This window comes from Megalops cyprinoides, chromosome 1 (genome assembly GCF_013368585.1).
Source record: "Megalops cyprinoides isolate fMegCyp1 chromosome 1, fMegCyp1.pri, whole genome shotgun sequence".
NCBI lineage: Eukaryota > Metazoa > Chordata > Actinopteri > Elopiformes > Megalopidae > Megalops > Megalops cyprinoides.
Genome location: NC_050583.1, coordinates 32,060,843 through 32,076,872, shown reverse-complemented (window position 1 = coordinate 32,076,872; position 16,030 = coordinate 32,060,843). Strand labels below are relative to the sequence as shown.

General features: G+C 38.0%; 1 protein-coding gene across 3 annotated transcripts; it reads right to left on the bottom strand.

The window, feature by feature from the left end:
* Window positions 1-4,107: 4,107 nt before the first annotated feature.
* Window positions 4,108-15,334, bottom strand: LOC118781704 (zinc finger CCCH domain-containing protein 7A-like). Of its 3 annotated transcripts, none has more exons than XM_036534704.1 (23): window positions 15,224-15,334; window positions 14,509-14,601; window positions 13,848-13,887; window positions 13,560-13,757; window positions 13,218-13,376; window positions 12,480-12,560; window positions 12,313-12,366; window positions 12,152-12,191; window positions 11,664-11,968; window positions 10,879-11,092; window positions 10,171-10,208; window positions 9,791-9,938; window positions 9,424-9,582; window positions 9,074-9,279; window positions 8,828-8,928; window positions 8,368-8,549; window positions 7,170-7,240; window positions 6,901-7,037; window positions 6,681-6,786; window positions 6,467-6,575; window positions 6,198-6,331; window positions 4,560-4,726; window positions 4,108-4,438 (listed from the first exon to the last, which is right to left on the bottom strand). In XM_036534704.1, exons 2-23 carry the CDS (start codon window positions 14,571-14,573, stop codon window positions 4,249-4,251), a joined length of 2,904 nt encoding a protein of 967 aa, XP_036390597.1. In that variant the 5' UTR covers window positions 14,574-14,601; window positions 15,224-15,334; the 3' UTR covers window positions 4,108-4,248. The 3 variants fall into 3 exon arrangements, with proteins under 3 accessions (XP_036390597.1, XP_036390615.1, XP_036390607.1); XM_036534722.1 differs by having other exon boundaries at window positions 6,901-7,034; XM_036534714.1 differs by lacking the exon at window positions 15,224-15,334 and having other exon boundaries at window positions 14,509-14,808.
* Between the last annotated feature and the right edge of the window lie 696 nt (window positions 15,335-16,030).

Sequence of the window (16,030 nt, the reverse complement as noted above, 5' to 3'; positions counted from 1 at the left end):
AAACCCCTCTTATTACTCCCAAAGGCTTACAGGATGACATTTTGAAAGCTGGAACAAAAATATCAGTACAGACAATAGGAAGGATATTGAACAAGCAAGGCCTTCATGGCCGGACACCTCGCTGCACTCCACTCTTAGTCATTAAGCATATGAAAAATCAACTTGAATATTCAAGACATCATTTGGATAAGTCCATGGAGTTTTGGGAGAATATTTTATGGAGTGACAAGACAAATCTGGAATTGTTTAGACCCATGGATAAGCGGTATGTCTGGAGCAAGAAAGGTGCAGCTTATGACAAGAAGAACACCATCCCCACAGTCAAGTATGGTGGTGGGTCAGTCCTTCTGTGGGGGTGTTTTGCTGCTTCTGGTACTGGCAATCTTCAGCGTGTGACTGGCACCATGGATTCCATAAATATAAATACCAGGCCATTCTGGAGAAGAAAGTAAGCTGAAGCTTGGTGATCATTGGTTTTTCCAGCAAGACAATGATTACAAGCATACATCCAAGTCAATCAAAGCTTGGTTCATGGAACAATCTTGGAATGTCCTTGACTGGCCTTCTCAGTCCCCAGATTTAAATCCCATTGAAAATCTTTGGGGGGATTCCAAGAAAGCAGTGGCATCACAAAAACCAAAGAATATCGGTGAACATGAGGCATTTGCACAGGAAGAATGGGCCAAGATTCCAAAAGAGAGGTGTCAGAGGCTTGTGAGTACTTATAGGAAGCATATATTGGAAGTTATAAAAGCTAAAGGATGTTCCACAAAGTACTGATTTTGGGGGCTGAATAATTTGGTCATTGATATTTTTGGAGAAAATTTCATTCTTATAACAAATAGTAAACTCAACTGTAATCAAAATCACTTGAACATGTTCTAATAAACATGTATTTCTGTTTACAAAGGCCTTAGTTGACACATTGTCATGAATATTCATACACACAGTGTCTTGAAACCTGAAAAAGTATTCAGCCCCAATACTGGTTTCACAATTTATTGTCTCAGATTCCACATTTAAAATATATTTAAGTAAGATTTTTTCCCAGCTAGTCTACACAGTATTGTACATCATGACAAATCAAAAGAAATGCCAAAAACCTTTTAAAAAAATTAAAACTTTAAATTTTAATTTAAAAAGCATTTATTCCCTGTGTAAATATAAGGCTAACCTTGCTCAGGTGCAAGATATTGTTTCATAAACCCATTCAATTTGTTGACCATCTCCACCTGTGTAGGATTAGTGGATTTGAATTACTTCATGAGCATAAATACCTTCCCTCTTTATAAGGTCAAACAGCATAGTTGGATTTTCCATTGAACAAACCAAAATGAAGAGAAAAGACCATTGAGGAATATAACTGTGGAGAAGCACAAATCTGGGGAAGGATACAAGAGCATTTCAAAGGCATTGAACATACCTCGGAGCTCGGTGCAGTGCATCTTACAGAAGTGGAAGAAATATGGAACTACAGCCACACTGCGCAGGACAGGCCACCCCCCTAAACTAAGTTGCCGAACAAAATTGGCACTTGTCAGAGAGGCTACTGTGATGCAAACTGTCACTCTAACCGAGCTATAGAAGTCAGTGGCTGCAAATGAAAATGATGTCCATGGGTCAACAATCTCCAAGCTATTGCACAAAAAGGGCCTTTATGGAAGAGTGGCATGGAAGAAGCCCTTACCTGAAAAAAAGCACATGCTTTCCTTTAAAGACTCAAAAAATCACTTGGAAGCTACTACAAAGATATGGCAGAAGGTCTTGTGGTCTGACGAGACCGAAGTGGAACTTTTTAGCTCAAAGACTCAGCGGTATGTGTGGCGTAAGACTATCACTGCACATCAGCCAGGAAATGCCATCCCCACAGTGAAATAACATGATGCTACCACCAGCGTATTGGGATGCTTTTCAGTAGCAGGGACTGGCAATCTGGTCAAGATTGATGAGAAGTTAAATGTTGTACAATACATGGAGATTCTGGGTAAAAACCTATTCCCCTCTGCCAGAAAGAACAAACTAGGGTGGAAGTTTGTGTTTCAGCAGGACAAAGACCCAAAGCCACTGCCAGAGCAACACTGGATTGGCTTCAAATGAAGAAAATTGACATCCTTAAGTGGCCTCACCAGAGTCCTGACCTTAACCCTATTGAACATCTATGGAAAGACCTCAAGATTGATGTCCACCGCCGCTCCCCAACTAACCTGGTACAGCTTGAGTAATTTTGCAAGGGGAAATGGCTAATATTGCTCCTTCATGTTGTGCAAAATTAATAGAGACTTATCCAAAAAGACTGATGGCTGTAGTAGCTGCAAAAGGTGGTTCAACCAAGTACTAAAGAAGGGGAATGAATACTTAATTTCTGACATTTCATTTCTTGAATTTTTATTTTTGTTGTTTTTCATGGGCTGTGCTGTTGCAGAGTTGAGTGATTCACCAATAAAAGAAATCTCAGTCTAATTAGTCAAAAAATTGCAGGTTGTGGAAATCATCTGTGTGAAAAAAGGGTTGTGGGCTGAGGCACTGTGAATATATACACACAAATTATTACTTCTGCCATATTTTAGTGGGAATACATCCTCTTAACTCTTTGCCAAGCTCAAATTTCATCAGTAATAATGCTCCCAATTATCATTCTGTTGTTTGGCAAGTCCATGTATGGCCTATCCAGAGGATGCCACTTCGTTTTGCTGATCCCCAGTTGCCTTTGGATTTACAGTTGCCTCTAAAACCACTTATCTTACAGACCATGGTGGCAAGGTGCACTTGTCTTTCTTACAAGGGTTACCAGTGTACCAGTAGCCTTAAATTGTTCAGTGCAAAGAGGTAGATTTTGTGATTTTGTGGATTCTTTTACAACTCTCTCAAGTTGCAGTCACCTTGGACCTTAACTATGATGCTGCAGGCTATTAATGAATCTCTTTTGTTTGTTAGCTTATTTTTCACAATTGAGAAAAAGGGGACCCCCCAGGACTCTGTATAGTTAGAGGCTTTCATTACATGTTGAACGAAAGCAATTCTTAATACAAGTCTGTTTTGTGGTATTTTATTTAAAGGGTAACTCAAAGGTGCGACCCCTGCATTTTCTGGCATAAACCTGTTTGTGAACAACATGATATTGCTCTCTGTAATTAAAATGATATTATGTAAATAAAAATGGCTATTCCACAACAACTGTAAATGGAAACATGATTAGCCAACTGACTTTCATGTAACTTGTCTCTAATTCATTGTCAGTATGCATATATGTATCATGTTCCCAGGATCTAAGGTAAATGCTGTTGGTAGTACATGTTGGCATGATACTCCCTACTGTTGCTTGTATTTAGGTGTATACAGCTGGATTTATTGTTATTTCTAGAAACCTCCAGAATTGCTAAATTAACTGAGAACAAGCCTGAATCCTTCTATTGAGTAACTAAAGCACTAGAGGGAGCAAGCACCACTCCAAATACAGACTCAAGGTCATGATGGCTGATTTAAGAATTAAGACTAGAAAGGAGTATCTGTCTTTTTGACAATCTTTAACTCATCAGACCCAACTCTGAATGTTACTTCCCATAACACCCCCTATATATGCAAAAGCTAAAGGTTTCACTTAACTGAACACATAATAATAATAATAATAATATTGACACATTACAAAGTTTTCATTTGTTAATTTTTGAACTTAAATGAGGGAGCCCATAGAATGTAAATCTTACCAAACCTTGATCTCCAGATGCTCCAAATACTACCTGATACTACATCATTATAAATGAATGGCAGAAAGAGCAGCAAAACTTTGTCATTGATTGTTAACCGATGAACTAGTTAGAAAACATCAGGCACTGAACACTTATTAAGTAAAATACATATGCTAACCAGGTAAAACAACATATCTTTGGTCAAACTTAAATAATTTGTAGTCCATAAACATTAATAATTAACCTAAAACATTTTCTCAAGAAAAAAAAAATCACTGAAAGTTTTTGTCAGCTCAGCTTTTTAAATCTGAAACCCCATTTATGATTTCTCTCAGCTGAGACTGTACTGAACAAACCCATAATGCACCAAGAATGAATGGCACTAAAAAAGAAGTAATTTTGCATTCTTGTCTTTCCTGTGTCAAAAACCTGGGGTTGTTACTGTATTTTCACTATGAGAGATAGACACAGAATGAAGAAGGACATTCTGGGATGGCACAAAATTCAACTGATCCCACATGGTATTTTGCCTTTTCATGTTGTGATCGGTTGTATTCAAATATTAATTTATGTCTTTAAGCAAAAAGCTATATTTTCCAAAATCATTGTCATCGGGATCAATTAAGTGGTCTTTTTTTGCTTTAGCAAGTTTCATCAAAAGGAACTTTCTCCGATCTTCCCATTCCTTCAGTTCCTCATTCCCATGGGCCAGCTTACAATTCTCCTCTTCTGTACAAGTGCCCTTCAAAAATCTAGGAATAAAGAAAATGTATGCATCAGAATTGTTAGCTAGTCTTTATTCACCTGAATACAGTAGGCCCCTTTAGTGAGGATGGCTTTCCATTTTATGAGTTCTTTTTAACATAAACATACCGTTCACAAACTTTGAAAATGCCAGTGGGGAAGCGATACTGCCAGCAGTTCTGGTCATCTTCAGAGTTGAACACTTTGTCCTTATGTTTCTCTGAGCTGATGTGCTGTTGCCACTGTTTATCACTGTTGCAGTTCTTCCCGCAGAGCCAGCAGTGCTTTCCAGACTGCTGCAATGCAGAAAACAGAAACATGATTTTAGTACATTTCGAAACCATATATAGGCCACATTTACTCACATCTCCTTTGGCTTAACAACTCTAGTTGTACTGTTGTACATTTGTTCACATGTACCACAAGTACTGAATGACTACACTCCCTCTGAGTACAATGAACGACAATCAGTCTCATTTTATCCATTGTTTGCAGGCTTGTTTTTTTGGATACACTCACAAAAAATGTGAAATGCAATGTTTGTATAAGTCACACCAAGTCAAGGTGTCGTTACATGTAAATAAAGTCACAGGCACAGCTGGAAATTGATGCTAATTAGCTCTCTACTATACATATGTAGCTAGCTAGCCAACTACAAACACAAAAGTGTATTGAAAGATGCTCTGATTGATCATTTTGATAAATAACTGGCAAACATGCTATTTATGTACAGCTACCTTATTTAGCTTCATAGCTATCACATTTGTCACTACATACAAAAATTTCTGGCTTTCTATAAGCATATGTAAAACTCCCTTTTGCATATTTTTTTGATAATTTTTCCTGTTTCTCCCACAAATAGCCAATGGCACAAAACTCTGTTTCACATATTCTGGACATCTGTTCCTCCGTTGTGTATATCAGTATGCTACTAAAATGAATGATTTGTCTATTATTTGCATGTAATGTGCAAACTGTTCACATTTGTACCCATCACATTTGTACCCAGTGATTTAAAAAGAGTTATAAAGACTTCATTGTCACATTGGAATGCACAATTGAGCATATACCCAGTAGAATGGACTCAAACATGTTGGTGTCATAATTGGCTGCAAGATGAATAAAGATGGACATACAAAGAACCAAAAGGAGAGCCTTTAGGTGGAAAGTGTTTTCAGATTTTCTTAACAGTCAATTTAAAAAGCTGAATTCTGAAGAGACATTGACCGCCTGCTGAAAGACTGTGATCCTCAGGTGCTTTTTTGATTTGTCAAAACTTCCATACCATTATGTCACTGTTATCATTGCAAGCTATCCATTGTTCAGTCATAGATGCATGTCTAGTAAGTGAGGAAGTGCTATGTATCATCTGAGCACTTGTTCACTGCATAATCAGCACTAGTTGGCAATCATTCTTCCCAGTCACATATTCAATTTAGACGTGCATTATGGTTTTCACTCCTGCTTGCAATCAAACTGCATGTGAACTTGACCATATTGAGAGAACAGGAATTCATAATTGTATTTAGCCACTTTGTCAATAAGACTTTAGAAACATGCTCATCTCAATTACTCTTTTTTAATAACCAAATCTTAACAAATGCTAGTAACAAATACACGTTGACTTTTTAATCTATCTATTGATTTTTGAATTATTAAACTTTTAATATATCTACCTCTACAAATTATTTTAATCTATTTAAATTTTTTTAAATAAGCCATTTTAATAATTTTCAGAATTTTACAAATGTACTGTATACTACATACTCCTTCTTCGGCATAGTCTGTAGGCATGTGAATCTGTTTCCCATCCTCCCTCATGGCTGAGTTGGAAGCCTCTTCACTCCAGTCAGATCTCTGAGACTGCAACCAAAGCTCATAGAGCTTTTCCATGTCTGGAACTTAACATAGGAAAAGAGAAAGAAGAGGGGGAACTTTTAAATAGAATGTATTTAAAGTGCATGATTTAAGTCTCTAGTCTATTTCTCAAAGTAATAAATGCACATTCCTCTGTGTGACTTCAAACTGGTACCCACTGTTTTTGTCTTTCATGTACTGCCAGAGATCCCTCTCCTCTGGGCTGTGTGCAAATGAACAGTTACCAATGTACTGGCATTTCTTTCCAGCAGCCACATGAATGCAAATCTGTGAGATGAGACATAGAGCAAGAGAGGAAATCTGATTGTCTGATGCATTCAGTTCTGCTGGCAAAACATTTCCATTGAGTGTTTTTTTTTTAATGACACCTACTTCAAACTGAAATGGCATCGGCTTCTTTGCTGGGAGAGGACGGACTGGTACCCACTTTTTCTCTTCAGTGGAGTACACCCGAACTACTCGCCTATCTTTTGTCCATCTGAAAAGAAAAAAATCTTTTACTTAGTGGGATGTTAAGTGTCTGAAAGAAGGCAGATTTTTATACACATGTGCAAACATTGTATACTGTTCTTCCCCACAGATGTCCACTTACAGATGCCTGGCCTTAGCTGTGCAGTACTTTCTGTTCTTCTCTGGCCCAACAGCTTGGCCATTACTCCAGCACTGTCCACATACAAATTGCATCTTCAGGTGTGGGGGCCCAAACTTGTTGTGTAAACCTGGAGCCTGCTGTTCAAAGATTGCATACAATTACAGAACTTTCAGAGACATCTTATTAGCTGTGTCTTCAAAAAAGACTAAGGAGTACAAAACACTGCTTTTAATAATCAAATATTCATGAACCTATACATGAAATGTTACCTGAACCCCTTGAGAACTAGCTGCCATCCTGTACTTCCTTGACTCCTTAACGATACGTTCATGACAAATGCCTTTGAAAAAAGAAAAACGGACCCAGTGAGAATGGAGGCTGGGCTAGATTAACATATCTAACGATTTTAAATTAGCTTCCATAAATTGTAATCCCCATTAGCTTCTTAGGTTATTAGCTACAGTCATTTCTTAATTCTGAAAATAAGATATCAAGAATTGTAATTTAGCTAGTTAGGTACTTAGCATGGATTAGATAGTTAACTAGCCAGCTACAGTTAAGCATTTAACAAACCTTAATGTTACTTTTAAAAAAGACTTTAAAAATATGTTAATATTAAATGCTAATTTAATATTTTAGTTAACTTGAAATAATCCAAAAATTTGTGTAAACAGTCTTTCATTTATTAAAAAACTGTAAATGGCAGGTGTTTGAGAGAGGGTAGCAGACAAGTGGCTAAGTCCCAATTCTCAGATTCACTTACCTGTATCCCAGTTATTTTATATTGTTCACATCCTGCAGTGCACTACAGGAGACCCAACACTTAGCTTAGCTGATATGATTCATCTCTCATAGATGGCAATTTAGCATCATATATGCCTGACTAAGACGTGACTGCTTTGATTAAGTTTGTGGCGGTTATTTTAAATATTGATAATAATGATTCAATGTAATTGTACATTTTTTTGTTTTGAGTGCATTTTTGTCACATTTCAAATTATCTTCTTTGAAAAGGGGATCCCATTTTTATCAGGAATACCATCAATATGGCATCTTAACCATAATGCAGCTCCATCTCAGAAGTTTTTCTTTCCATCAGCAGTGTTATTTTTGCAGCCTGGGAAATAGTTGTCTCCCTCACTCACCAACTCACTAAGTGAGTGAGCAACTCTCCCAAAGTAACTCATCATTTTCCAACTGGCTGGTGAAAAGGCACTTATAATGGAATTCCACAGAGATGTTGAGGGCCCCAAACATTGCCTGTTCCATGACTGTAACACCTGTGCATTAAAATGAAGCTAGTTTGTACTATAATTACTATACTACTTCCATGCAAACAATTGATCCAACTATTTTTCCAAAAGCAAAATAACGATGAGCTAAAAAACCAACAAACAAACATAAGCAGTATTAGCTCTAGTGAATTTAATGCCCTTAAAAGGCTGCGTTGAAGAACGGTCCACTCACTCGTTTCTTGCTGCACCATCCAAACCTTCAGCTCAATCAGACTATGAGCAAAGAAGCAGTCATCCTCACGCACACAGCCGTAGGTCAGTTCGTGCCGACACAGCTCCATCTGGCACTGTGGGTGGTAGGGTCGAATTTTTGTGTACCTCACTGTGGTCTCCCTCAATATGTAGATCAGGCACCTGCAACCATACCACAGCATTTAGAGACCAGTTCAGACCTTCCTATTCAAGGCCATGCCCAAGAGCTCTGTGACTAATATAGGTTTGCTGTTATCCCCATAATGCATGTTTCTTCCCCTTAAATGCCAGTTTTTGGTCATTTAAATGTATCATACAGCCTGGATTTAATTTATTGACTGTCATCAAGTGTTACACAATTAATCATCAAACTCTGCTTCTCTTACTGCAGCTGAGATCTGTGGAATATGGGTGGCCTTTAATAAAAGCCACTTTCTTACTTTTTTTCTTTGAAGACATGCTTTGTCACTGGGTGTGAGCAAAAAGAAGGGTTGTCCGTGTTTACTTTGCTGATAATCCTGGGTTTATGGTCAAAACACACCTGAAATATAACCAGATCAAAGAAAAAGGGATTACTAATAGCTGAAGTATTTACACTGAGGGAATGCGCTCTGTGCAGTCAGGTGATCAACTTGTTATTCTGGTTTCCCTTCCCTGAGAAAATGCTTCAGAAGAACTCTACGTACCTCACAGAGGAACATAAAGATCCCATGGTGCTCCTGCAAAATCTTAGGGATGGTATAGTTAATCTTTCCGCCGTTCCCCAATGGATCACATATCAGATCTCTGTTTATAAACCCTTTCCGCTCCAAGGTCCAAACATCAATCTCCTCCTGACAGTACGCAAAGGTGCAGTGACCATGGTAACTGCACTCTTCTCCCAACAAGACCTCTATCAGCAAAGACACATAGCCTGTTAAGCTCCACGATGGCTGGATGAAAACATGCACCAGAAAGGACTAAACAGCAGGCTATGATACATTGAACACTGTTTTTGGAATATGCATATACAGTACACCACTAATTGAGGCCTCACCTTTGCAAATGTAATACGGCCCAGCGTAGTCATTCTTTGTTGGTCTTGGGCGAATAGGTTTCCACTTCTGGTCCTGTAAGTGCTTGATTCTTCCCACTAGTGTGTCTTTCTTGCATTTGTGTTCCTCAGTATGCAGAATGTAATCAAAAAGTCCTGGGCCTGAGAACAGCACAAATCATTAAATAAATAAAGCAGTGAGCCACTCATAATTCAAACATGCATGTAAGTTACTTCTGATTGTCTAAATTCCCTTTCGCAAATAACATTTTGACCACACCTTCACCAGTTCCCCTGTTAAATGTGCCAAGAGAGTTAAACTGTAGTTGATGACACAGTTTATAGATGCAAATACAGAGCATGCTCTTACCACTTTTGACAAAGCAAGCAGAACAAGCCTGTTTGAATTCATGTGTGTTAGCCAAGGGATTTCCAGTCAGATTCACCGGATGGGTTTGATTCAGTGCAGTTAGGTCCATGTAGCCTGGAGATTCTTGTGGACTGCTGCTGCTAAGCATCTAACAAAATGTTTTGGATTAATTACTATTTGTTTAATAAATCTTTGTATTTTTTAAAGAAGTTTAAACATACACTAAACTGTCTGTCCATAAAATTGAAGTGTGTTAAATCTAACTAACTAACTAAACTAATCTAATCTAACTAATCTAATTTAACACAATAAACTATCTATAGTACATTGCAGTGTACATTTTCTGAAGATGAATTATAGACAAACAAACAGAGACTTACTGATACATATGGAAGCTGGCTGTACCCTGGATTTCCAGCTGAAAATGTGATCAATTTTATTTTGAAAAATAAGGTATAATATTTCAGAATTCAAGTATATAATATACATTTTAACAGAAAAGAGGCAGTCCAGGAAGAAACATTGGAAACATCTATCCATATTTTATAGGGCTGCAACTTATTTTCCCCACCAGGTTAATATACTGTGAATCAAAGTAGAAGATGTTATCTATATAATTGCCTGTAGTTGTTCAGACAATAAATAAATGGCAAAAATTTTACTGCATGACATTACACCTCTACAACAGTTGCAACTTCACATCTAACAATCCTGTGTTAGGAATGAAACTAGTGCTTAATTGACACCATAGTATTAATTACAAATACACAATCATGTTAACTTCTATTAAGTTGTCTGTTTCACCACATACCTGGTGGCAATGTGCATGTCCAAGCAGTGTGACACTCTTGTATCTGGGAATCAACTAACTTCAGATAATGCTCTACTGTGAAAACACTCATCTTTCAACAATTGCTTGTTCGTTTCAACATGTCACTTGTTGAAAATACATGTGAACTGTGATATACACACAACTGTGACCCCAAACCACACATAGGGAACCAAACTATAGACTTAGATAACTGTTACATCCCTGATGTCTTACTGATTCAACACATAAATGGCACTTTAATCGAGCTTTGCCTTACCTGTCTCAGCATCAGAGAACAATACACTGTCCAATGTATCCAAAGGAGAATGTAATGAGTCCACATCTAAGCTTGAGAACCTAGACAACTCTGTCTGGTGGTAAGACGATTGTAGAAGATGATGCTGGGCACTATCTGACATGACCATAGGATTAGGTATGGAATCATTGGTGACTGTACTGGTTGGTATTAGACTCTTCATTGTGGGAATGTCCTAAAACAAAGTGGTGAAAACATACCAGAATGAATCAAAAAATAAAGATGAATGACAAAATCTATTAATTTCACACAGGGTTCCTTTCCCACCTGCATTTCAGCCTTCTACCTCAATAAGGTGGACAAGACATGAAGATTAGGACTGAACTGAATTATTATAAATAATTATGTTTTCAATCTCACAATATTTACAACTATTAATAAATGCTATAAAAAGTGGAACTGCATTACAGCTATTATGGATAATAACACAGTAATATAAAAGAGTCTATATGAAATAATATATGGTTGTACACGACTTGCAGAACACTGGAGGACAAGTCATTTTGTGCTCAAAGTTTAAGATGTTGGTTAAACTGTTTTTTTTAATCCAAAGTAAGATCAGAAATGCCACTTCTAGTTAACAGAATATGTTGCAATCTGCAATGATTGATTAATACTCATTCTTATCTCTTTTGCATTATGAACAGGATCTTCTCTGAAGCTTTCTTGATGTTATGCATCAACACAGTGGGACAATGCAGCATGTTGTCATGAAAGCGAAAGTGGGGGATAGCTAATGGATTTACCTCAAGAGACTGTGGGGGAGCTTCTCTGTCCAACAACTCATCCAGATCATCCCCGATGATTTCTGCATCACAGTCTAAGCGCGACTCAGGCAAAGGGTAAGACCCGCTGGACTCGGCTCCATTGGCCAATACGTGTCCCGCCATGGCCAAACTCTCAGGGTAGTGAGACTCGGTGGAGGAGACAGAGAAGCTGATGGTCTGTCTAACAGGGGTTGAATCCCTCTCCACCATTTCATTTGCAGACAGGCATGCAGCTCCGCCTGAGCCTGGCAAGGGACTGTCCATCTGCTGAATGTGCGATGGCACTTCAATAACACAGACACAAGTCAGTGTTTCAAAAATGTGACTAGTTCAGATAAGCTCATGCTAATTTCTGATACTGCCATAACGGGAAATGCTTTTGGCTGTAACACAAAGAAGTGACACCAATATTTAGATAACCCAAACAACTTTATCAAAGAGAATAAAAATTTATTAGAGAAGTTTACCCAATTCAATATCCTCCACAGAATCTGATCCTTCAGGACCCTAAAACACAGCATTATTACTTGTGTTATCTGCATCATGTGAAAGCAACCCTACAGAAAGGAATCTTCCCTTTGTGGTATTTTTGAACACAGTGAAGATTAAGTAATCTACCATTCTTTACCTTCTCACTAAAGACAACTGAATTTCTGGCACCAGGCAATGCATTTAGGACAGGCTGTAATAATTAAATGAGGAAAAAAGGAAAGGTCAGGCAGCCATCTATCAATATCAACATTCTTCATCTTTTAATTTTGTAAGAGATTCCCCATGGAGTTGAAAAAGAAATACCTGGCTCCTGACGTATGCTTTACGGACTTTTAGCCCTAGAGTTCTAGCCAGCTCCTGTGTCAGCTTCATTACACTTTCATCCTGAAACACAAATGAGCAATGGATACATTTAGTGAGAGACAATTACAATGTGCTTCAATTCCATTATTATACCCTCATCCCTTACAAAGGGTTATCAAAGCTGTCTATGTCAACCATTTACTTAGAATCTATGGACCTTGCCCATTGAAAGTTATCTATCGGTAATAGTTGTTCCAATTCACTTTCAAAATACTTTTCTAACAAAGACTGCAGTATCCAAACAAGCTTTTCTTCCGGTGAGTGTTTGTTTTCTTTTGCTGGCGTAACCAGTCATGTCTGACCATTTCATTAATTTCTGGGAAAACAAGTAAGATTATCTTGCTGTTCTTTTTAATATTAATTCATTTTGTAAATACAGCATGCCAGGGTCACCATTATACTATGGTATTTTTAGCCAATGTTGTTGATATGCATTTTATACAGATGAAATTTTAATTTAAGAAATTATCTAAATGCAAGCCTAAAGATGCCAAAGGCATAGCATTAGCTCACCTTCCAAACTGCATAATGTTACGAAATTCTTTGGCAAACAGGATGGATAGGCAGTGTACAACACCCCCCCCCCCCCCCCCAATAATATTTTTTCTGAATTTCAACAAAAACATCTCCATGATATATGACAGAAAGGATAATATGATTTGAGGAGCAACATCTTACCTGTGGCACTGCCAAGGAACACTTAGCCACAGCTTCATATGCCTCTTTGTGCCTTCCCATCTCTTTCAAAGACCTGGCTTTTCGAAAGAGAGCCCTGTGGTTCTTTTCATTCAGCTGTAGTGCTTTCTCACAGTCTTTCAGAGCTTCATCGGGCACCCCCTGAAATATATTAGGGTATTTTTTTTGTTTTATGCTAGATTGTATTGAGTAAGAATGGCTGTCAAAACTCAATACAAAATTAACTGATTTCTCCCTTTTTTTTCTTATCCAGAGAGACTTCCAGCAAAACAGAACATTTTATTGATACAAGTTAAATCCATATATCCCTACGCTTATACTTACAATGTTTAGGTAAGCCGCAGCACGATTGCCATACAGCTTTTCAATCGTTTCACTTAATAAAGTGATACCTTCTGAATCTGCATAGTCTGTTATATTTAAGGCCTCCGTGTAGAGCTCTATGGACCTTGCCCATTCACCCTCTTTATACAAGTCATTTCCTTCCCCAAAAAGATTCCTCACAAGGTCTTGAATGAACACCTGCAAAGGCAAACATTAGTAGTATTTTCCACATTCTCTCCAGACACACACGCCAATGATAAATATCTAAAGACAGAATTGAGTAAATACCTCATATTGTTCCTGTGTTCCAGAAAAGGGAAGAGTAGACCTAAAAAAATATTCAGAAAGTTTCTAGGCAAAGGCTCAATCACTTGTTCACTGCCTATTCTCATTGTATTTTATAAACCATATCAGGTTGACGTAACCTTAAGGTATAATGACTCATACAATACACAATTGGTTATGTTCCAATACGTCCAACTACTGAGAACTGATTAGTGTATAATGAACTGCTTTAGATGTACATGCATCAGATCTTCAGGCAGAGTTTAGGGGAGACTGGGTATGCATCAAAAGCCAAATAATGACAACATGGGATTTTTCTCATTCATGCAACAGTGGATTTCCCATTAAAATGTTTCCTTGATTAAAATGGTTTCCCAGTGCATCGTAAAATGAAGACCTCTGGTCAATTTAAAAACTTCATGATACCAAGAACCCAAGAACATTACAGAACGGTTTCACTGTTTTTGGAAAATACCCTTAAAATCGTAAACTAAAGAACATCAAGATATCAGATTCTTCTAAGCGTCGCTTCAGTTGCGCAAAACAAATAAACGCCAGCCTCGCTGGACTGTTATATACTTGCTATTCCCAAAGACCGGCGAATTCAGGCAGCTGGCTCACAGCAGTGATCGTGCATCCTGCCCCCCAAGGACGACAAACTCACTGTATGAACTGTAGTCCCTCCTGGATGTCTTTCAAGCGGCTACTTCTTTCTTCGGACAGAGACATGTTCTCTTGAGCTTTCAGGTGCCGGGTTCTAAGCGTAATGTAAAAGAAAAAAGAGTTCCTTCCTGGGTTGATTTTACGGTGTGAATGTAACGTGGTAACACGAAGACAAAATAACAAACTTCCTTATCACGACTTGTCTCGGCAAGCTGCTCATGCAAATAAAACACTGACAAATAAATGAACTGAAATTATGGGCAGGTAGCTATAGCTAATGTAGATGTTGATAGATGGCCAAAAATCCACTAACTAATACCTAGTATCCGCCAAACTAACGTGCTTCATTAAAACGAAACCTAACCAAAACACATAAACGTCCTGACTCCATCACTGAACGTTAGCAAGTATTAAATACCAGAAGATAGATAGCTAGAATAGCAACTTCTTGTAGCTAACAGGAACTGTCTGCACAACTAGATAACTAACATCAGCTAATTAAAATGTTTGTTTTTTTTCTGTGACAAGGCGCTGTCAACATGTCAATTCTTAGGATATACTAGTTAATTTTCCGAGCGTAACACAATATTTTCTTACACCTCCGACAAAACGTACATGCTAGCCTGTTAACGTCAACCAACAAATTTCACTAACATATGACTGGCTTGACTGAAATCATGAAACTACACACTATCCACTTTTAGTTGCAGACTCACCAGTGCTAGGAAACCTAGACTAATATTTTGTCTTTTTTGGAGGCAAACCAGTCAGCTAGTTCACTTAGCTGGTAGACTTGCCAGGTATCGAGGTGGCTAAAACAACCATTTTTTCCTGCGTGAGGCGTAGATGAAATTTGATCTTACCTTTTTGCACACCAGACTTAACAGGACTGTCTTGGTTCAAATCTAGAAAAGTGTCCCTATACTGATATGAAGGCTGTTCCAGCCGTCAGTATCAACGAAGGGTAGTGAGTCATTATCGAGTTTTCTGTCCATCTGTTTTCGTTCTTGCATTTTAATCCTAAACTCATTATTTGTGTTGCACATACATTTACTGAAGCACACTGGATCTGAATAAAAACATCAATCCTGATCCAGTGTCAGTTATGATGGATCCATAGCGGACCCAGATTCCCATCAGATCTAGGCCAGCAATTCAATTTGACTCCTCCTAGGAACCCTAACATTTAATTTCCACAGTCCTTAAATAAGACTGTGATTTACTCTTTTTTATTCAGGTGCAGCACCCAGAGCAAACTACCAGAAAGACGATTCTGAGTCCAACAATTTGCTTCTGAGCATTGTGGGGTTGGGGGTGGAGAAATTGTTATGAAATGAAAAAATTTAGGAAAAGTGGTAAACTGTGCAAATTCTCTCCAAAGTGTACAGGACAGCCCAGCAGTGCAAATTTATCAGTAAGTCTCTGAGGAATGTCCTCAGTGATGGGCTTGGTGCTGCTGACTCATTCCCATCTAGCCCCAGTGACTGTCCAAACTCTACTGTTTTTTTCATTTGCTTTTTTGA